Source organism: Corvus kubaryi, unplaced genomic scaffold (genome assembly GCF_017639235.1).
Source record: "Corvus kubaryi isolate FWS band 111438036 unplaced genomic scaffold, C.kubaryi_AGA036_p1.0 66, whole genome shotgun sequence".
Classification (NCBI taxonomy): domain Eukaryota; kingdom Metazoa; phylum Chordata; class Aves; order Passeriformes; family Corvidae; genus Corvus; species Corvus kubaryi.
In genome coordinates, this window is record NW_024582054.1 from 30,063,141 (window position 1) to 30,086,923 (window position 23,783).

The window sequence follows — 23,783 nt, forward strand, 5'->3', positions numbered from 1 at the left end:
GCGGTGAGAGATCCCCCGTCATACATCCATCCATCCAGCCAGCCATCCATCCATCCGCCCGTCCATGCATCCCTCCGTCCCTCCGGCTTCTCGCCCCGGCGTTGCCACGCTGGTGGGTCCGTGCCAAAGCGGTGCCTTCAAGGAACGGGATCCGCTCGTCCCCTCCGGAGCATCCCCTCGCGGTCCTTGCCGTCTCCCCGCACTTCTTACATCGCTATCGCTGCTGCCAATTTGAACCCTTTTCCCTTTTTTTTTTTTAAATGAGACAATAAATTGTAATCCTCTCCGCCCATCGGGTCATTTTTCCCCCCCCCTTCTTCTTGTTCTTTAGTTTTGTAATAATTAGGACTTGCAGTCATTTCCATTCGGGGGGTTCAAAGTTTTTTGCAATTCTGTGACACTTTGAAGTCTGTGGCAAAGGTACCGGGAAAGCGGTGAGGGAGTGACTGTGGTTTGGATGATTGTAATGCTGTGGCTGAGCAAATGGGAAAAGAACTGTCTGCAGTTGGTCATTTACGGCTCCTCTGTTAGGTGAATATTTACAGGGTTAGTTCAGGACTGTGTGGTATCCAATTATTCCTTGCTGCAGGAGTTAATTTCACCCTTGCATCCAGCGCAAAGCACTCATTAAGAGCGCTCTACACAGCTGCATTAAAGTTACGATATGTTTGCAGCCCACTGTCTCTTTGGGTGTGCTGATGTAGATGCTGCTTTAGGCAAGTCCTGTGCTAGTTACATGCATTTTTTAATGTAGTTTTTGCACTGGCACTTAACCACTGTGACACAGGAGTGTTTGCACAAATGTGCTTTGGATTTGCTGAAAGGTAACTCCTTGGTCAGCCCAAGTTTAGGGTGACCCTGCCCTGGGGAAGCCCTGCTATGCCAGTGTACACCTGGTGACAGGAGTGGGAAAGGTGGGCAGAGCAGAGCATTGTGATGAGGTACCACATTTAGTATTAATCAAGACACCAGTGGCATGTGAAATCATGCTGAAAAGTGTTCCTTTCCACCTTTCCATATTGCACAGTGCTGGATGTACCCCACATTCATACCAGTATGGTCTGGTGTGCTGGCTTGGAGTTGATTTTGACAGCAGGTAGTGAATTGGTGATTCATGGATTTTCCTCCTGAGCAGGAGTGAGATGAGTTGGAATTAGTTTTAAAATGTTGCATGTTAAAATGCCAGCTTTGTATTGAGCCATCAGCCATTTCTGGGGGCTTCCTCCCTCTGGTCTTGCCTCTGTCAGTTCTGTGGCTGGCAGCTGACTCCTTGTCAAGCCCTGGAGCTGCACAATCTCCAAGAGCTGGTTTCCCACAATAGTGTATTTATTTCCCAGAATATTAAATGCAGGAGTAATTAATAGGCGTTTATACAGCACTTTCCCTCTGACAATTTCAAAGTGTTGAGTGGAATTTAATTACACTTCACGGCTCCTTGTGGAAGAGGACATACTGAGGCTTTCTCAACCTGTTCTTCAAATTGTGGCGTAAATGGGGACTTGGGGCATCACAGCTGATTTCCCTAGGTCATGCAGCATGTTGGTGGCAGGGCTGGGAGCATGGTTTGGGAATGCCATGGTTTTGTATTGTGCTCTAATTAAATCACACATCCTCCCTGATGAAAGCTCAGTAAAGCTTTGAGCTATCAAAAATTGGAAAAGTTCAGAAGGCTTTCGAACATTATACTTTAAAAGCACGTATCCCCTCCAGTTTTTAACCTGGTCTGATTTAGGAGCATAAATGATGCTGATCTGGCAATTCATTTTGCTTTTTCTGTGCCGCTGATGATGTCTAAGCTTGATGTTAGCTAGAGAGGCAAATTTTCCCTGTTGGACACAACGAAGAAAGTAGATTGGGAATTTGTATTTAACTCATGTAAGTTGTCAGTGTTGTGAGCTGAAACATGATTTAATTCTTATTTTTGTCATCCAGGACATAGCCTTATTTGTCCTTTATAGAAATAGTAATTTTCATTGGATTCAGCACTGTTTAATCCAAACTTAATAGTATACAGTGGAGCAAATCTGGTTCAAGTATCTCCTGCCAGTGCTTGGTAGAGACAAGGATTTGGTCTGCTGACTGTCTGCTGGGCTTGTTTTTACACTTGAATTCACCAGGTTCCAAAGGTTTTTCACTGACAGTTAGAGGAATGGGATGAAGGAAAGACTGATGATTGTTTTTTTAAATACATCTTCAACATGGCCCCCCCCTCAAAAAAAAAAAAAAAAAGCCTTTCTGTCACTGTTCCTGGTTCAGGAACATTCTCCTTTGAGATTTGTCACGTTTTTGCAATCCCATTGCACTTCTTGATCATAAATCTTTTCTGAACAACCAAGAGAAGGTTTGTAGATACACAGGTAATAACTTCTATTAGGTTTAGAATTACTTCTATGGGTACTGCTGGAAAAAATTAGGCAGGTATTTCAGCAGATAGACTCTTCTTCAGGTGAAATGGAAGCAATGGCTTCAAAATGAAGTGTAGATGGAGACAAATTACTCAGAGTTACCAGAGATGGATCCTAATAACAAAATTTACAGACAAAATTGTAATAATTTTACAATGTGGAAAGTCAGAACTGGGAGTGGGTGTAGCGGGAACATGGTGTGCAGGCTTGGTGTGGTGTCTGACCTGGTGTTAAAAGCAATCATATATTGAATTTTCAGCATTATTTGGGCACTTTATCTTTAGGAATGTTGTGAACCCTTCCTTTTTACCTCAGCTTTGGCTGCTTATCAGGTTAAAGTTGTGGGAGAAGTGCTCACAGTGTGCAGCCATGAGCAAAGCACCAAGGAGCTGAGCAGAAAGGAACGGGGTGGCCGTGAAAGGGGTGACTGTGGCTCTTTGCCCTCTGTGTTGGAGAGTGGGAGAGCCCTGCTGGATGCCCTTCTCCCAGCCAATGTGTTTGGGAAGGACAGAGCAGCTGTCCAAGTGATGGAGAGGTGCCACGGTGTCTCCTTGCCCTGGGAAAGTCTCTTTTGGAGACGATATTACATCTTGGAGCTTGTGAAGTGTTTTATTGGGCAGCATCACAGGTTGCAGGTGCTTCCCAAAGCATGGGGTGGTGCATGGCAGCCTCTGCTTTGCAGGTTCTTTGCCCACACCGCAGCTGAGCTCCACTTAAGGAGAGCCAAAGCCCGTGGGGAGCAGCGGGGTCTGTCTTTAGGGCTGCTGTGGTTGGTGAAAGGGACAAGCCCTGAGGACACCCAGACCTGTCTTCAGGGTAATCTCAGTGCACTCTCTGCAATCTTTTTTTTTTTTCTTCTTTTAAAGCACAGTGAAAATACACTGAGGCTTATCTGAGGCTCACAAAGATTTAATATGATCTTGCTACAGCCTTGGCTGTGCCCTAGATCTTAAGAGCACCAGGTGTTTTGCTGAGCTGAAAGAAGAGGTGTTTTGTGAGAGCACTGAGCTAAATCACATTAAGGTGACTGCCTTTTACTGCCATTAGTATTTGGGATGTTTAATAAGGATGATCCTAAGGGCAGTGTTCTCTCCCAAGATGTTCTGAGCAGTCTGTGCCCATTATTACTGACATTATTGTCTGCTTCTTCAGTGCATTCAGAGCTCCTACTGATACTGACCTGTGCTCAGCACTGTGGCAGTGCAGGGATTCATTGACCTGTCCCATGGGCAGAGTCATCCAGTGAGTTGAGCCATGCACATCGGTCTTGCCTTCACAGATTGTATCAGCAGAAAAATTAAATACATGTTAATGGCATAATTTGCTTTTATGGTGAGAGCATGAATTTGTGGAAAGGGCAACTTTGGGACTCGGCAGCAATCTGCAATAAAGACTGCTAACAGTTTGGAAGAGGGGATGAATTTTGTGAAAAACTGTATATAATCTTACATGATAAGAGTCATCACTATTGGATATTGTTTCTGTTGCAATAACTCTTAGAAGCTTCCTCGTGAAAGCGGGTCTTTCACAAGTGCATTTTGGCACTGGAAGGAAATCATAGCTCTGTAAGGCTTACATGGGAATTTCAGCGTGAGTTTTAATGAAGCTAGCATTCAATTCCCTTTATGCCATGTTCCTGAAAAGCAGGTCCTTCACACAGACCTTTCTGCCCTTTTGGGTCCCTGTGACTGATGGGTGAAAGGATCAGCGCTGTTCACACGTGACTGCTGTCAAGGCAGGTTACCTGGAAAGGGAGGGAAAACAAGTGTCACATGTGTAGCAGTAAGACACCTTTTTAATTTTTATTCTGCTGGTATTACAGATAAAATAAATGTTTCTTGGCTCTTCTTCTTACTAGCTTGTGTAGGGTTCCTGTCTTACAGGCGGGGACGTGGGACGTGATACATGTGGGCTTCTCTCCCCTATATTAAAATGAGCTGCATTTTCATCTGGCACCAATTAAATCACACATGCTGCAGAGAGAAAGTTCTTTAAAGCGACGTACTTCAAGTTTACTGGATGTCTGTCACTGGGAATCCTCCAAGGAAAATGTAGAGCTCAGCAGTTCCCTAAATCCCTGCATAAAAGCAGGATGCACTGTGCGGTGAAAGTTTCCATCCCCCAGTTCAGCTCAGAAGTTATCAAAGGGATGACCAAGGAGCTGATGTCATTAGGGCTTTCTTTGGCGTTCGAAGGCACAGGGTTCCTTCTGCAGTTTCTGTGACTGCTGGGCGCTTGCTGACATGTAAATCAATGCAAAGTGGATTTTTACACTGACAAGCATTACTAGATGACATATGTGAGGAGTTTTCAGTTGCAGACACCCTGTTTTCCTTCCTTTTCAAGTGGGCTCGCTGAGTGCAGATGGATTAAGCATATCAGACTGCTGCTGAAACTGGGGGAGTTCTGCATGGTCTGAAATGTTTATTTTTACTTAAAAAAAATAGTTATGGAAGCTCTGTGCCATTTTATTAATTTAGAGACTTAAAGAATGCCATATTGTTAGCTAAAGGAAAATCTGGATTTACGTGAGATATGATCAGCTGCTTTGTGGTCTCATTTCTAATTGTGGGTCTGCTTCTCTTCTCTTCTCTTCTCTTCTCTTCTCTTCTCTTCTCTTCTTCTCTTCTCTTCTCTTCTCTTCTCTTCTCTTCTCTTCTCTTCTCTCCTATTCTCATTCTCATTCTCATTCTCTTTTTGTTTATTTCGTTCTGTGGTGGGTGGGGTGGTGGGAGAGGTAGCCTTTCCTTTGGGGGGAAGCTTGAATGCTGCTGAGCACTTGCCACAAGAGGTCACTGCAAGAGTTGCTGCATTCCCAGGTTAATGTTGAAACCTGAGAGAAGGAAAAAAATTAAATTGATTTTTTTTTTTTTGAGGAAACATTCTGATTTTTTTATTGCAGTTGGAAGGAATATACAGCCAAAGAATAATGTCAGGAAGTGGAAATACATTTAATTAGCCTGTTTTACAGGGTGCTGTCTGGTGGTGAACTGGGATTTTAAGTTATTCTCTTGGATAGCTGAAGGAAATAGGATTTTCTGATTCGATAACATTAAATAATAGAAGATTTTGGAGTTGGTACTCTAATAATCTGCTTTTCAGATAAAAAAACAGGACAATACTTGTTTAATCAGCACACTCAGGGGACTGGCTATTGCAAATGCTAAGCCCCGGGTATCCCAAGTGGCCAGGGACTGACTCCACGCCCGGGAGGGGTTCTGGGACCAGTCCTGTTGAAAGCTTTGCTTCAGCCACTGGCACAGAGAGGAGAGCACAGGAGATGCAGCCGATTTTCTGCCCAAATATGTTTCTTTTTGAGAAGCAGCCAGGCTCTGTGGAACTGCAGCCGGGACTTGCTGTGGGCTCAGTGTTTGCAAGAGGAGCCCCGTGTCTGAACAGCTCCTGTTACCACAATTACCACAATCTTCTCCTCTGGGAATGTGAAGCCAGCGCTCTCATTTGTGTAAAGCTGGAAGTCTGGATTCTGGTTGCTCCCTGAGGGTGCCTGTGTGCCTTGAGTGAGAGCTGCAGCATGCTCCAGTTTAAATTTAGTCTCAGTACATCTATGTTGTGTTCTGCATAATTTTAATAGAGAGCAGATTCAGCAGTGGCATTTGGATGATAACCAGGATAGGTGAGGGTTAGTTTAATTCTAGGATAAATGGATGTGTGGGGGAGAAACTGTGATCAGAATTGTACGAAATGTCATTTTTCAGGTAATTCATAGAGATGCTCTCATGTCCTTATTGCCTCAGAGCTCTTCCTCGGGTCAGCGATGTGCCACAGTAAAGGCTGGGGCTGTTTGTGGGCTTCCACATTCCAAATGATTACAGTTAATTTTCTAAGTTTTCAGGAGGTAAATTTCAGGCAGACTCTTAATTTTTCTTCTTGAGCTCGCTTGCTAAATTGCTGAAAGCTGCTGTTTTCCCAGCTGAGCGACTTACATGTGGATTTAATATTTCAGCCAGTGCTGGATTATTCGTCTTCTGTTTTATTTGAGGAGCACGTTTTTGGGGCAGGAAATGGATCATTTCAGCATAGTCACCTTGCTCTGGGTTTAGTTCTCGTTGCATCTTCATAATATTAGTTTTAAATAAAGACAACACTGGCACAGAAAGGTGACGTAAAGAGTTGGTCCGTGGAGAATTTTTTTTTCAGGCAAGCAACACTTAATGTACTGGGTAAATTGGATGGCACTGATGTTTTGCATGCTTTAAAGACACTGGGGAAATTATAGCTTTGTTAGAAAACAGCACTGTGGTTTTACAGACTGGAGTACAAAGTGCTGTTGGAGGTTGCTGCTTCAAGAGCAGAGGTTCGTCTGCAGCCGACCCCAGAGCTGGAGGGATGTTGGTGCCTGTTGAGGCAGATTTTAGAGGGCTGTGCCTTCCAAAAGGGCTTAGGATCTTCCTCTGTACTCCATGGGGATGCAGCACATCTTGAGCATGTGGTTGGAGTCACCACAGACAACACTGGGCACTGTCAGAGCCAAGACCTGCTCAGGAAAGCTAAGAAAATTAAAAAAGAGAACTGTTTTTGGACACCCCTCCTGAATACACACACAGAGGAGCACCACCAGTTTTCCAAGATGCTCTGAACAAGTCTGCAGCAATATGCTGACCCTGTGTAGTTATGAGGAGAATCGGCTGACAGCAGTTGAAGTGGTTTGGGGCTTTTATATTAGCAAAAAAAGGCAATTTCCAGATTTTTCACAGCCCCTGTGAGGTCTGGGCTGCCTTTGCTCTGCAGTGGAAGGGTGGTAGTTCTGAAGGACAGCTCTGTGTAAAGTTGTTAGAGGTAGGAATTTGTTCATAGAGGGAAACACTGCTTCTTTTTGTTATTATAATCATTATTGTTGTTTGTGTTCTGCTACTACTTTATTTTCTTTACAGCATCTTTTCAGTGGTGACCTTTCTAAAAAAGGTCAGTTGCCTGTTTCCTTGAGAAGAGATGGAATTCTCAGAATTGGTGACTTAAACAATTTTGGTTGCAAGTGGTACCCAAGCATTCTTGAGAAAAGATGATTAGAGACAATGTTTCTCACTTGGTTAAGCATATCTTCTGGAATGATTTAGCTGTTCTTGCTCTCCTGTCATTACATAACATGAATTTTACACTGCTTTGGGCATTTCGTTAGTTAAAAAAATTGCTCGCACACTGTGGTCTTTTTATTTTATTTTAATAGCAAGCACAAGGCTCAGCACTGTGTTGAGTGCTAGCTACTGCAAGGTAGAGTAAGATTAAAGGCTTGCTGCTCTACAGCATAGGCTGCTTTCACACAAAAGAGCCTTTTTACAAAATAGAAGCATGGAAACAGCAAATGCAGTGCCTTTTAAAAAATTATTTTCCTCAATTGTGTTTTCCAACCTGAAGTTTTGCTGACTGTATGCCTCTAATACCCCATTTCCTTGCCATCAGCATTGAACCTTGTAAATAAGAGAGTTATATTAGCTAATAAAAGGCCCACTGCCTCCCTCAGAGGAATCTGGCAACTCTCTGACAGACGAGTCTGCTGGCAGACCCTGCTTTCCTTACAGACAGACTCTGGTGCTTGGAGGCATCTACTCAAGGAGCATACACAACCTACAGAGTTGTGATTTGGGCTCTCTACAGTACATCAGAAAGGGGAATGGCTGGAGAAGATGGTTGATGGAGGCAATGACACCAAGACAAGCTTAGAAATAATAAAAATTGACCTTTTATCTGTAAGGAAATGCGAAGTGCACTTTCAGTGCGTCAGAGAAATCCAAGAAGGATGAACACATCACTGGAGATTTCAGGACAATCATTGTGTGAGTTTTGAAATCAGCTGCATAGAAATGTTTTCAGTACGAGATACCACACCATCGTTATCTGGATCCCGGTTTCCTGGAGTTCCACCATATATTGGATCAGGCCAGCATCTCTCAGAGTCACTGTCCTGCTTTCAGCAGTGACCAGTGTCTTGTGGACCAGTGGGGAAGTCCCCAGCCTCTGTAGTAAAATACTTGTGAGATTGAGAGTTGCTGTACAAGGAGAGAGAAGATTTCCCTTTCTGGGCCACAGCATGGACACTGCACAAGTTTTAGTTTCCAGCCCCTTACAGCAGAACATCAGCTGTATTTATGCCCTGCCATTCTTAACTTTGGCTATCCTTGGCAATCCCTGTTGTGATCTTTCCGTGAAGTTGTGACATAATTAAATTAATGTGTTCTGGTGTTGGTGTAGTGGCTGGAGTCAGTAATATCCAGTTATGAGTAACTAAACTCTCTTAAGAAACACTTGTTATTGAGAATACCTCCAATATAACATATTCTCTCAAGAGACTTGCTTGCAGAATACAGCTCTTGTCTGTTGGATCTGACAGGACTATGGCTGTAGAGATCCCAGTGCTGGTGTCCTTGCCATGCCCATCACCCTGCCATTTCCAGACCTTTTGTTGGCTCCTTTTCTTTTTCTTCTGAAGAAGGCACAAAACACCCCTTTCATCTGTTGAAGACTGGAGCAGGGAAGGAGAAGCTGCGTCTCCTATGAAGGGAGTCTGAACACCTCCATCCTTGGCTGCCCTGTGGCAACTGGAGATGGAGATAAAATGAGGTTTTTTCTAGCCCTTGTCTCTTACACCTGGTTCAGGCAGACAACTGGGAATTGGACAGAGTGGAATTTGCCATAGAGTCATGGAAATCATAACCAAAGACACAACTGTGATGATCTTTATTAGCCAGGAAATTGTGAATTTGAATTGCAGAAATACAGAAGTCAGACATGCAGGTGGATTTAGTCCAGGGGTGGCTGTGAATCCATCCTCAGGGAAGGGAACTGAAGAAATGGACTTTCAGTGAGTAGTGATGATGAGATGATTTTATAAAATTATGGTCAAAAAAAGAGAGGTTCTCTCAAAGTATCCTGTCATCCAGTACATAGTTTGGATTTTTACAGCTGGGTATGGACTGGCTCATGTAGAATTAAATCTGCCTGGAGTTATGGTCTGTAACTGTAGAAATATGGAAGAATTAATTGTGTCTTGGTTGAATAAAATAACATGGCTCCTGATAAAATATAGGGTAGGTTAAATACAGAGAGTCCTGTGGATACTGAGATTTGGGTACACAATAAAACCCAAGGGTCAGACACTGACCTGTTCTTCCTTCAATTTTATCAAGTTGCTCAGTGAGCAGCAGCATTAATGAAATGTGGATCCCTGTGGTTTTGTGCCCACAGCTGGATTTATTGATCTCTAACAAGAGGCAAACATTGAATCAAGATTTTCCTTCAGCTGGAATTGGACACACACACACACACACACACACACACACAGATACTGGTAGTGGACCTGGCAGTGCTGGGTTTGTAGTTGGGCTCAATCATCTTGGAGGTCTTTTCCAGCCTAAAAGATTCTACGATTCATATTCCTGTGCTGAGCATGGATGAATGAGCTTTACTCGCTTAGGAGACAAGGGTAAAAAACAGAAGTCAATTAAGTAAATTTAGTCAATTAAGTAAAGGAAAATTCAAGGAGAGAAAAGAAAAGACCTTCTAATATCTGGTCAGGCTTCTATTCTATATACTATGGATCTGATCTAACCTTAAAAATTAGAAATACTAATATCTACCGAGATATTTCTAGTGTCTTTTTTTTACCACAGATTTTACAGGATTTAGAATAAAAAACAAAACAAACCCACAAAAATTTTTATCAATAGCTTGCATTTATGTTTTGTCCCCTCCCAGGTTTCTTGTGGATTTGATCAGCTTGGTGAATGCTTTATCAAATATTTTGAGACCCTCAGGTGCAAAGAAGTATAAAATCCACAGAAGACAACCATTAAATGCTGTTTATCTGGCTGCACCACGTGTGTACGTGTGCTGTGTGCTCCGTGCCCTGAAACAGTGATGTAGTGGGAATGCACAATCGAGTTAATGTCTGTGGATGGGGAGGCTTTGCAGCAGGAGGGTTTTCTGCTTCTGGACTGTGGCCCTCTGGGGAGCTCAGGCATGTGCAGAGCATCCCTGAGTGCATCATTGCCAGGCTGTGCCTTTTGTGCTGAGATGTGTGAGCAGAATTTTGGCCAAAGATGGTTCTATAAGGACAGTCTTTCCAAATCTAACGTGAGGGTCGTTGCAACCTTGGGTTGTTTCCCTGTGGGATGGGAAATCCAGAACTGCTGATGCTCCCAGCATCTCTAGCTCCTGGAGCATGGTGGTGATGGGGTGGCAACCATGGGGAAGGCTCGGTGGGTTTGGGAGGCTGGGGGTGTCTCCCCTTTTCTAAACTGGAGGTGCTGCCTAATAACAAAAGGCAGAAAGCCTTGCAACAGTGTTAAAGTGGTAGGATAAAAAGCAACTCTTTAATGAAAGCTTTCAGGTGCACAAATATGGCTCTGTGCACACGTGAACAAGGATTTCTACAATTTTTGTGAGGCTAATTAATTAGTATATCTGGCCAGTACATCCAACAGGAAATCAGTTATGCCACCAACCCACCCTTGGGTCAGCCCTTTGAGTTTGTCCAGGGGCTTCTTTGCCCTGTTTTCTTGTTATATCTCTTAAGTTCAGGTTGAAAACAAAATGTCCTTATCAGAAATTCTCCTCCTAAGTATAAGACTAAACAGAACTTCAAGAATGTGTTAGAAAAGGGTTAGCTTATTATGAGAAAGGGCAGGAAAAGTACTAGAAAGTGTACAACTCTATATTAAAAATCTACAAGGCTACAAATATATGAAAAGATATAAAAAGCTAAAAAATCTTTAGGCATCAGAGGAGATGCAGGTGTGGGGGGAACATCAGTACGGTGGGATGAGCTCCAGCAAACCTTTGGTCCCCAGGGGTTTAGGGTGTCCCCTGAGCTGGGCTGAGTCCTAGCAGAAGGGGCTGTGGGAATCCAGGGATATTTTATGTAGTGCTCAGGCTTTATTCCATGTCTCCTGCTGCTTGTAGCAAGGACATCTTCCTGTGGGCAGGAAAGCAGATTTTTAAAGTTGATATTTAGGCTTAAAGAATATTTGTGATGGATCTGAATAAATGCCTTGAGCTTAAAAGTGTTAGATTTCACAAAATCCAAACTTCTATTCCTCCCATTGACTGGCTTTTAAATATTTTAAAATCTGCTTTTCTGTAGAAAATCCAATAATCTCCAGATTATTTTTTTTCAAAATTCATGCTTATAAAGAAAAAAGAAATACTATTTTTTTTAGTACATGGTCATTATTCAATCGAATAATATTTGCAGAATGTACAATCCAGTCTCAGTTATTAGCACTCTGAGTAGGGCATATGTAGCTCATGCAAACTCAGTGTCACTTTTATGTGAAAATCAATGTGCATACCTGAATAAATGTCTGTTGTTGTCATAGCCATTCTTGGGCTATTATGAGGAAAATTTGTAAAAATATCCTTATTTTTTTTCCCCACAAGAACTGCTGAAAGGAACATTTCCTATAATTTTTATGCAACAATGATTGTTAATAGTTATATTTTTAAAGCGTTTTATCACTAGTGAATGGGACCACATAGTTCCATAGCTGTAGTCAAAATGAAATTGAAAACTACCAGTAAAAATAAATAAAACACTGAAGATTACTGTGGACTACAATTTTAAAACCTCTGCTAAGTGAAAGTATTATTTCCGAAAACAAAATTATGAATGTTTACAATGTCAATGAATGTAAAATCCCTACAACATTGTGTTTAAGCAAAATGGGTATTTCCTTTCTTTGGAAATGCCTTGCTAAAAGCAAGGATGGAAGAATTAAACTATTTTAGGACTAACTCATAATGTGTTGGTGCCAGTCCATGCATACGAACTGTAGGCACTGACTGAAAGAACAGATGATTGAAGTGATATTTAAACCTGAGTTCAGCCTCCTAGAAATACTCCCTGCCCATATTTTGTACTTAGAGCAATGGGTGCATGTTATCAGGATGTGCCAAACCCACCTATTTGTACTTTTTGGTTGACTGCCACTGAAATTCATAGAATCATAGAATGGTTTGGGTTGGAAGGGACCTTAAAGACCACCTTCCACTAGACCAGGTTGCTCAAAGCTCCATCCAACCTGGCCTTGAAAATTCCATGGATGGGCATCCACAGCTTCTCTGGGTAACTTGGTCCAGTGCCTCAGCACCCTCACAGTAAAGACTTTTTTCCCAATATCTAATCTAAAGCTGCCCTCTGTAATTCTGAAGCCATTCCCCCTTGTCCTATCACTTTGAGCCATTATAAAAATTCCCTCTCCAGATTTCTTGCAGGCCCTTTATCTCTTTTGAATCATCTGAAGTCCCTTTGGCACCTATGAGCTCCCAGATTGTGCTAAATTTCCATGTGGGCCACTTAATACCCACACTCTAAGATGTGGTGGGTGCAACTCACCCTTCCCCAGCGGTTCCTGGCACTCTGTCCCTCATCCCAGGGATGCTGGCTGTGTCCTGCAAAACACACTCAGACCTGACAGGAAGAAAAAATCACTTCTCTCAAGCAAAAGAGTCATCATCAGCTTTGGGCACGCATACAATTCAGCATTTAAAACTCAGTTTGCAAGTTAATTTAATGTTGCTTTCAAGATATGTATGAAATAAAAATAAAACATAGTATCTCGCCCAGATGTGAATAAATGAATGCTTTCTAAATTGTTAAAGCACTGGTGCTTATATCAGTATTTTGGGGTGTAGGAAGCTACTTGCATTACCAGGAGTTACCCTATTTCATCACAAATTCTTTTCCAATGTCCATTTGGATTTCAGTTCCCTCTGAAGCATCATGATAGAAGTTACTATCACGAATAACTCTGCATCTGCTGTGTAACACAAGGAGGATTTCATTGTACTTTGCCACTGACAACAGCCCTTTCTCTCTTTTGCTCTTTGTCCTTTCAGAATCCAGTTTTTTGTTGGGAAACGCCCAGATTGTGGACTGGCCCGTAGTTTATAGTAATGACGGATTTTGTAAACTCTCTGGATACCACCGAGCTGACGTCATGCAGAAGAGTAGCACCTGCAGGTATGCCCACTGTGTGTTTGCTGCCACTTGGTGCACTTGAAAGCTTTTAATCTGCTGGGAAGAATGGTGAGATTTTGGGAGAAAGGATCGATGTAAAGGCATTGTTTTGCAGATGTTGAAGTCTTAAAACAGGCTTTAAATGGCTGAAACTGGCGACTTACACAGAACTTACACATGGTAAAGCACCTTGAAATTTATCCTGGCTCGTATTGGTGAGAATATACTCTGGCTAATGATCCAGTAAACAGAGTGGGGTTTTAGGTAATATAGTTCAAAGGCACTTCTGCTGGATTGTTCTGAGTTCTGCTGTTACCATGCCAGGAGGCAGTGGGCTGTTCTGTAACCCACGCTGGCCCCTGTTATGAAGCACACACAGAGCCCAGTAATGCACAAAGTGCATCTTTATTCCCAAGAGAGTGATTAAGCTGCTGATATATTTACTCTAAGCATTGCAGCTTTATGGCTTTTTTCTTTTATTGGTGGTTTTTCAGGAGCGAGCAGCTGTGATTTGTGGCTGGATGTGCATTTGCGCTGTGCCTGCTGCATCCTTTAAAAAGAGATGCTTTTGGGGAAGGACTGGCTCCCTGATGTATGTGAATGTGTGTGTAAGCAAAGCAAATGAGGGACAGAGGCAAGAAGGGAGGGCTGAGATACAAGTTTGTGTAGGTTTTCCCTTTCTGCCTTCAGGGAGCGACCCATTCCAAGCACTGGGGACAGAGGACGGAACATCTGGAAGTGTTCAATGCCAGGCTGGATGGGGCTTTGAGCAACCTGGTCTGGTGGAAGGTGTCCCTGCCCTTGGCAGGGGTTTGGAACCAGGTATCTTTAAGGTCCCTTTCAACCCAAATCATTCAGTGGTTCTGTGATTCTGTGATCTACAGTGATAATTTCTGGGAGATGATGCTGCTGTACACTGGGGATCAGCTGATGCTTCAGCTGGCAGGAGCAGGGTGGGCAGCAAGCCTGTCCCTGGATGGCAGTCACTGCCTTCTCCAGAAAGCAACACCTGCTGATGTGTGGTCACTGCTCTCGTCTGCAGGGAAGAGGAGGAAGTGGGATCTAGGATTGCTGTGTGCAGCCAAGTGTCCTCCCAGGGGCAAGAGGCAGGAGATGGGCACGTGCTGTTGAAATGAAATATTCATTCACACAGTAGCAACAGCATCAATACACTCTGGGGGGCTGCAGGAAACAGCCTTATCACAGCTGCTCTGGAGATACATACACACTTTGCCCTCTGCTCTCTGCCATCCTCTATATTGAACTGTCTATGTTTGCTGTGAGCCAACACTTTTATAGCCTGTGCACATTAAAATAATTACAAATACAGAATGGGATTGTAGGAAATTGTTGAGGAAGCGAAGGTTTAGCAGTTCCTGTCTCATAATGATGCTTGTGTGCTTCCAATATTGAGTGGACCAAAAGATTTATTCCATCTGCGTGCTTGTTTTGAATGTGATAATCTCCTGGTACCATTTATAAGGATCCTGTTTTGACCACATTCAAACAGGTCATTCAGGTGAATCATACAAATCGAGGAGGAATTACTGTGAAAATGGAACTGGTAGAAAAGATTTTTTTTTCTTTCATCTTCGTTCTAGACACCCCCCTCTGGATTTTGAGGGGAGCCCTCTCTACATTCAAAGCATGACCAATACTGTTGTGTCTGGCTCTTGGACAGGTTGGATGGGGCTTTGAGCAACTTGATCAGGTGGAAGGTGTCCCTGCCCATGGCAGGGTGTTGGAATGAGATGATCTTTAAGGTCCCTTCCAAGCCAAACCATTGAGGGATTCTGTGAGTTACATGTGCTGTGTGATGTTTCTTGCGTGTTAGGAGACATTCCAGATGTGAGAGAGTTGGACAGATTTTGGATTAAGTGAGAGCTAGACAGATTTTCAGCATGGTTAACGTGGAACAGGTAGCCTTCCAGAGCACTTGGAGCAGCTCTGATGAGACATATGGAGATGATTGGTTTTAAAGGCCAATGGTGCCTGCTTAGGCTACTCAGCAGAATGTCACTGGAGGTTTTTTTTTATATCTGGGGCTATTATTTATAGTATTTTCTGAGTCAGGCTCCCAGTCCAGTTTTGCCCAGATGATGTTATGTTATATATAACATTTGCTTTATATGCAATGTTTGCTTTACTGCTCTAAGACAAGTGCTCTGAGCTAAGAGTGCTGTAGTGCCACACCCTTATTGCAGGTTTTGGAAGGGTCTGCTTTTCAGTGCCAAAAATCCAACCAAATTAAATATACAGATACAAATGATGTAAATCTAGCCCCTGGTTCAAGTTGTTTTTATTACTGATCATGAGTGTGATAAAGGACAATTTATAAATATGGCAATGTTTGGTTGGTTTGCCTCAGGCTGTAAGTGCCTCAAAATCATCTTTCAGCCATGCTTTTCTCCTGGTGGTCCAGTGAGTATTCACTATATTCTCTTTCCCACCCCATTCCCTACGTTGGGACTGTTCATAGGCCGTGTAGGTGTGGCACTCCTGGACATGGTTTAGTGATGGACTTGGCAGTGTTGGGTTAACAGTTGGATTTGATGATATTAAAGGTCTTTCCCGACCTAAATAATTCTGTGATTCTGGGATTTTAAGTCTGAGATGGTCTTGCCTGATATAGATCATGGGGAGGGGTGGATCAACTGAAGGCACTGGAGGTGTGAGTGATTTTTATTCCAGGTCAGGCAATGAGTTAGATGTGTGACAGGCTGGTAATTCATTTGATTTTGCACTTCTCTCATCTTTTTAATCAGCAGCAATATTCCCACTGGCAGGAAAATTGCTTAGAAACCCCTCAGTACAACTGCCAGTCTCCTTAGTTTCACAGGCACTATATAAAAAGTATATTGTACATAGAAGTCAGGCTATATTGGGTGATGGGAGTTGATATGTGTTCTTCCTGAGCTCACATGGCAAAATTGCATGTGTAGCTTGGGCTGATGTATAGAATAATTGGTATAAGTGAGTGCTAAAATGTATGGAATTTTTAGGTGGAAGAACTTTCATCTGCTCTGCCAGGTGAAAGTGAGCTGGCAGTCCAGGAGGAATGGGGCATCTGTGACTGAGACACCTCTAACCTCCATTTAACCAAAAAAACCCTGCCTGGAGGTGTGTCAGTAGGTCAGCCAGCATCCAGGAAAACCACTGGTTTCATGCCCAGTTGTCCACGGACATGACCATGTGTGTCTTCATGAACACATTGAAAGAATAAACAGTTGACAAACACGAAAATGCAGTTTAATGCAAGTTATATCAGTGTTTTCTAAATATTGCTGCTTTTCAGTTAAGCTCTGTGGTTTTATCATGCTTTTGGAAGAGCAGGCACCCTTTGGGTGGCTGATTAGAGGACCTACCGTGCCATTTGACACTTGGCATTCCCTCCAGGCTTTGCTGGGCTTGCCTTTCCCTGCACATGAGATTTTCACAGCCACTGTTTTCACTGAAACACTTGGTCAGCATTGCTGCCCTCCTCTGTTTTGATTTACTGCCCTGACAAGTGGGATTAAAAAAATAGTCTGCAGGGGAAATCCTGGCTCCAGTGAAGCTAATGGCAAAACTCCCACTGTGCTCAAAGAAATGGGATTATGTGTGGTGGGTAGAGCTGGACTTGAAAATAGTTAGATTTGGTGCTGGGATGGCACCTCTATGGCCTGATTGTTGTGTGTGAGAAGGTGTCCTTGCAGTGCCAAAGCTGTGCAAAGAAGCCCCACTGAAGATGCCAGTGGGACCCACAGAGCTGCACCTCAGAAATGGTGTCTGCTCTCCACCTTGCAGAGTTTTGAAGCTATTGATGTGTATCTGTATTTACTGTTCCTCCCAGGTGGATGTTTGTGTCTTGTAATTGATGCCCTGAATGCTTCTGCATGAAGAGAGCTGTAAATTCGGTGTAGGGTTGGATGCCTTCTGTGCTTCACTTTTCCTGGATAATTCCTCTCCAACAGCTGTTACTGCCCTGCAAACCCAGTCCTGCTCTGATGCTGCTGCTCTACATCCTGGCAAAGGACAGAGGAGCACAATGTGAAACTTCAGATGAGGCTTTTCTGTGCCAAGACATGCTTTAAGAGGGAAGCAGGAGCCCAGGCATCTTAAATGACAACTGGTCTGTTTTAGAGGTGGAGAAAATATCTAAAATCGTGCCTTTCTCTGTGTATTTCAGCAAGTCTTGCTTCTCTTTGATAAGTGTGTTTTCTATGTAGTAAGATTCCCAGTAGCAGAGTGGTTTTGATATTTATGTCTTGTACAGTTTGCACTCAAGGGATTTGACAAGCACTAAATAACAAAAAAAAAAAAAATACGAGGCAGAAAAAGATTGACTGAAGAAGTAGGAGTCCCTCCATGTGTACAAAATAGGACAGACTAAATTAAATTAAACTTGTGATAAGCAAAAAATCTTATATAACTTGTACAGTGAAAGGCTCGGAGGTTCCTTTGGTGCTGTTAAAAATTGCCTTCTGAAAAATGTTTTTATTGTTCCAGAAGCCTTTAAAAATGTCTCTTTATGTGTGAATATAACATGAGATTTGAGCATTACAGGTTTATTGCAACAATAAGCTGCCTGTAATTTAAAACATAAAGTTGATTGATCATGTTCTGCAGCACTAACTGGTACCATCCACCTCTCATCATCAAATAGGATTTGTCATTTTAACACTAATTAATGATGACTTTCTGTATTAGAAGTCATGTAAAATCAAGCACTTCAACAAATTCCTGCTATTTTTTCCTTCAGGCCTATGAGAAGCATTGTTTTAAGTCTCAAAAATAAAAAAAGAGGTACATCAGTGCATTAAAAAAGGCATAGATTAAAAAAATAATAAAAATATTAAACTCTTTTTGTTGTCGTCTCATGTAAATGTATAAAAGGTTATCAGCTGAAGTGGGGAAAGAAAGGCAGGTCATTTGAAAATGAGCAGTAGGCTGTGTCCTGTATGTCCTCGAGACAGCTGTGCATGTTAATGATAATCAGCACATTAATGAAGCCTCGTGCCTGGGTAAAACCATTTCCTGACATCAGCTGCTGTAGTGGCGTCTCCTTTGCAGTGCTGTCCCAAAGGTGACAGTTTTGCCACACCATTTATAAAATCACAGAACCATTTAGGTTGGGAAAGACCTCTTGAGATCATGGAGACCAACCACTACTGAGCCATGTTCCCAAGTGCCACATCCACGTGTTTTTGAACACTTCCGAGGTGGCGATTCCACAGCATCCCTGGGCAGCCTGTTCCAGTGATATTTTTCCTAATATCCAATCTAATCCATGTCTGTGCCTGTGTTACCAGTGAGGAGGCACCTGGAGTGACATCCAGATGTTGCAGCCACTCTGATGCCTCCATCACCCAGACCAGGCAGCACTTTGTTGTGGGAGCAGCTCCATTGCCTCCCTGGGCTGGCTGTGGAAAGATTCATGGTCTGGCCTTCATTGAGTACTTTAATGCTTGCTGAGCCACTAACCACTGTGTTGTTTTATTGTTTCTTTCAGAGCAGTAGACGTAAAATAAATATTTATTGAACCTTTGGAGGTCTGTTGATCAATAAGAGAAGCTGCACTGAAACCACAGAGGCACTGATAGCTTTTCCCTTTCATATTCTCAGGGTTGTCTGTTGAAGGTTTCAGCTGAGGCTCAAACTGTTTGTGAACAAAGAGAATGGGGGGGGAAAAAAAAGTCTGATCAATTAAAAGTATATTCATCCAAGTGTCTGAAAGCTTTTATCTGATGTTCCATTTTCTTTCAGTTCTGTAATTGGGAATTTGCAGAGAGCAGCCTTCACTTATTTTTAATCCAGGGGAGAATGACAATAAAAGCCTGGCTGTTTCCTTGCAAAGGCTGTCAAAAGTAAGGTCAGGGGGCTGGGTTTGCTTACACCAGCTGGAGGTCTGACCTGGAAAAGAATGCAAAGATGAGATGGTCAAGTGGCAAGAAATAGCAGAGTTAAAATTACATTTTTATATTCTCAGCCTGGAGAGGGATGAGTCTCCAAAAGCTTTTTAGTATTTTCCAGTGAACTATTAAAGAAATACAGTATACAGTAAGGAAAATGGGGATGAATTTGGTTGTTTGGTAGTGGTGCAGACATAGCTACACATTGCAGTCAGTGCTCCTCACTGTTTAAATCCTATGTCTATTTGTATTGGTATTTAGTAAAAGAATTCCAATTATCTTACTGTCCCAGATGCATCTTGACAAGATTAGATTTGCAGCCATTGGTTCAGCCAACAGCCTTTACCTGTAGTAGCTGACATTCCTCCTCCAGAAGGATTTTCAGGAGGATTGAAGAAAATTTGGGAGATTTTAGAGGTTCTGTTCAATTTTCTCTGTTTTGACAGCAATACTACCATGGCCTGCAGCTGTGTTGAGAATGGTTTCATAAGCTGTCAGCTCTTTTTCTAACCATATATCCTTAAAGACATACTCAGTAAAGCACTTAATGAAGCATTTTGGTGGATTTATTTGCAGTCATTTACAGTAAGAAGGTGGTCATGGTTACTCACTATTGTAGGTGTCCTTGTGACACTCTAAATATTTAAATGGAGTGTAAATCATAATTAACTTGGTAAATGACAGTTCCTAGCATCTTCAATGCTTTTGCTATTTAAGGTGACTGTAACGATGTTGCTGCTTGTCTAGAAAAAAAAGAGAATTTTTTTTTTTTTCAGTTTTATGTATGGTGAACTGACAGACAAGAAGACCATTGAGAAAGTCAGACAGACTTTTGACAACTATGAGTCAAACTGCTTTGAAATTCTCCTCTACAAGAAAAACCGTATGTATATATATTTGTGTGTGGTGCTGGGAGTGATAAAGCATATTTAAAGCATGTAATAGACTGAAATAAATTTTCATTTTGACATATGGGTAAATTTGGGGCAAGATTTGGAGAAGAAACAGGTATTTTGGTAGCCACAGCTCAAGAAAGATCTCTTTTCAGGCCAAGCATTCAGATTGCCAAGAATAGTAGTTGTTCTCTGCTGTCTCTAGTCTGACTCCTTCTTTCAAAAATATATTTAGTTTTGAGGATTGTTTCCCTGAAGGGAAACCGACTGGGTTAAGTGAAAAGAAATCCTGAATGAGGTTCCCCCACATCCCTCAGGAAACTCCCCCATGTCTCCACAAGTGAGAACCCAGGCCCTGGTTGCCTTGAGTGGCTGCTCCCAGCAGTGTTGAGATGCCTCTGTGGTGTGTAAACCAACGTGTACGAGCTCTGCTGAGAGTACTAAGCCTGGCACATAGCCCAGGGATTAGTTAGAAAACCAGAGACTTTCACAGCTTAATGAGATTCAGGGCCTGTGTTCCTTCTTCTTGGTGGCATTGGGTTTGCAGGAGGTCACCAGAACCAGGGATTTTCCTCATTTGTCTTAACCACGAGCCATTCCAGTCACATTTTCTGTCCTGGGCAGGACTGGCTTATCGACCTTAGAGCACATTCTGAGCACAATCCATGCTGTTGTGTGGCCTCACGCTGGACTTGTGCAGGGTGGGCAGATCTGCTGAGCTGATGGCTGCAATTCCTGTTGTTGTCAGTGGAAGTGAACTGCCTTCTCCACTAGCACAGACCATCTTCCCAAGGTAGAAAGCCAAAACTCAGATGAAACGTGCTCCAGAAAAGCTGCTTCTTCTACGCTGAGTAGAGTTAGTCCAGTTGACTGGGTTGGTGGCCAAGAGCAGTCCAACACCGATCCTGATGGAGATGTTCTCTTCAGTTTGGCTCTTAATGCCCTATACAGGGTACAGGTGCTGTGGGGCTGGGGATCTTTCCCCCAGGTTCACCTGCCTAGAGCCCAGAATCTGAGGCCATGCTTCCCCCTGGGTGGACTTTGATGCTGGCATGGGATTACCAGAGCTTTTCCCTGCATGCTGTGGTTGAGGGAAGGGAATGTTGCGTCTCAGAAAAGAGCTCCCTCTGGCTGACTGCCCCATTTCACTGCAAACTTAACTAAACCTTTCATGACATTGGAGGGAGCATCTTGGACACCTCCTCTTATGCTTCACCTCTGTTTTTCCTTTTTAGACTAAATCTTCCTGTGAGGGCACTAAAATAGCGGGAAATGCCTTTAGAGTTCTCCAGTTCTGCCTGCATCAAGGCATTTTAGCCAAGTTGCTAATTAAAGAGAGAAGCCAGAGCAGCTCTGAAGTCCAGCTGTTCCTGCAGGTGCCCAGGGGAGCCCTCCAAATGACCTCTTTTTGGTTCCTAAGGATATGGATGTGTCTGTTTTACAGATCTTCTGCTTCTCTTCCCGTTTCCTGTGCAGGTGACCTGGATGCCCCCTCACATCAGGGGAATTTCCTGGGACAATCTCATAGTGGTATTTTTGCTGGTGGTGGTGCCCAGCACTCCCATGCCCTGTGTCCATGTGGTTTCCAGAGGGGATCCCAGAGACCCTGTGCTCTCCCCAACCCTGGCTTCTCTTACTAAGTGCTGGAGCAGCTCTTGCTCTAGAATGGGCCTGAATTAAATTCCTTTCTATTTTATTTATGCATAAAAAGAGAGGAGTCTTTTCTTGGTGACTTTCCCATAACAAGGCAGATGATTTTGCTTTGGGTTATGGATTGTCTGCTGGAGCTTGATGATGCTGCAGAGATTTATTGAGCTGCAGTTGCCATAATAAAATCTTCACCTTTGCCCAGATCTCCAAGCCTACCCTTTCCATAAGTTATGCAGGATTACAGGACGACTTAAGGGAAAATTACTCAGTATTTCTCTCTGGGCTTGGGTCACTTCCCATCCATGACATCTGTTGTCAGCTTTCTTCTCCATCACCCGAAGCCCAGAACCTCAACCTCTCACTGATGCTAATAGACTCACCTCTTGGCTCCAGCTCAGCAGCAGGTGTGCTCAGGGTTTGCTTCCATTGTCATACTCTGAGCCTTGTGGAAGATGGTCCTTCAAGAAACTGCCTGCTTACCCTCCAGGCTGAATATTGGAGCAGAGAAGGAAATAAAGATTAGTTATCTGTTGGTATGAATGTACTTCTGCAGAGTGTAGGTGGTTACTCTATGGAAGGACTTCTGTTTATCACCTACATGAGGCCTGCAGTGCCTTCAGAGCACCCTTCCACCCACATTTTCAAACTGCAGGTCCAGGTGTGCTGTGTATTTTTGATAATGTGGCACAATGTGGTTTTTTTTTTTTTTTCCTTTACCCATTCCCTTTTGCTTTTGGCAGAGGGAGATCTTGAGGTTTTCAGGTTGCTTTCCCATCCTTCTCTCCTGTGTTCCAGAGATGATCTTTAAGGGCTGGTGTTCTCTGCCAGCATCTGTTCCACTGGCTTCACACTCCCCTTGGTGTTTTAACCCAGGGGTCCAGCTTCAGACCTGAAAGCTTGCTACAACTCTCATCTGCTTTTCTGCATTCCCTTGTTACATAGTCCTTACCTGTGAATAGTCCACACAACTATTCACCAACCACATTAGGCATGCATGTATATACATATATATATATGTATGTATGTATATGTGTATATGCATGTCTCTGTCTCTATATGAATATATATGTGGTAATACTCAGGAAACCTCTTTGCCTGCTTTCTCCCGTTTTGCTGCTTCTACAGCAGTAGCCACCTTGCCTCTGTCTGATTTTTGTCAGCACCCTTGTACACGGTGTTTTGTCTACTTGCTTTCTGAGCTTCTCAAAGGGTGCCAGTGGATTCCCAGGTATAAGTGCAAGTTATTTCTCCAGAGAGCTGCAGCACTCTGTTTTAGTAGTTACAAAAGTCTTTTGTCTTGGGTTAGCAACTGGGAATTAAGATAATCAAGTAATCAGCATAATGGCTTTGGAATTATCACAAAAAGCAGTCCCACATCTCTCCCACTTCTCCAGTTTACTGGTAGTGAGTTACTGGTTTAATCCCAGTTGAATTTCAATAAACCCTTGTGGGTTTTAACCTTCCCCACAGTACTTCCTAGCCCAAATGGTTTTCTCTGCCCTCTGGGATCCATCCTGCAGTTCCTGGCACAGCTCCCAGACCTGCTGCATTAGAGGAGATTTAGGGGGGCCGGCGGTGCCTTTGTGGGATAACAGTGGGCAAGAGGCTTGTGTCAATGTGCCAGCTCTCAGTCAGCTCAGGAGAAAAGCCATTCTGTCAACTGGCTGAAAGCACATCAAATCCCAGAGGTAATTAGCTGGCTGTGAGGGCATTTGTCGTGCAGCGCGTGTAGGTGCTTGTTTGGGAGGGAGGGACACGGAGCTTGGCTGGATGGAGAATGTCTGACATTCACAGCCCTGCAGGGGAACAGGGTGTTTCTAAGAAAATTGCTCCAAGTGTTCTAGGATTTCACCCCTTATGGAGCACACCTGCATGCGTGTAGGGGACTGCCACGTGTGTGTCAGCCTGGAGAAGCCCTCTGCAAACAGGGGAGATTTACCAAAACCCAAGCTGACTGCTCCAACACCGAGGG

General features: G+C 43.2%; 1 protein-coding gene across 1 annotated transcript in view; it reads left to right on the plus strand.

Moving 5' to 3' along the window:
• Positions 1-13,260: 13,260 nt before the first annotated feature.
• The window catches only part of KCNH5 (potassium voltage-gated channel subfamily H member 5), a 144,821-nt gene continuing 134,298 nt past the window's right edge, over positions 13,261-23,783 (plus strand). The window contains exons 1-2 of the mRNA XM_042047621.1: positions 13,261-13,380; positions 20,045-20,151. Coding sequence (XP_041903555.1) covers positions 13,358-13,380; positions 20,045-20,151 — 130 coding nt within the window. The 5' untranslated portion in view covers positions 13,261-13,357. The remainder of the gene's footprint in view (positions 13,381-20,044; positions 20,152-23,783) is intronic.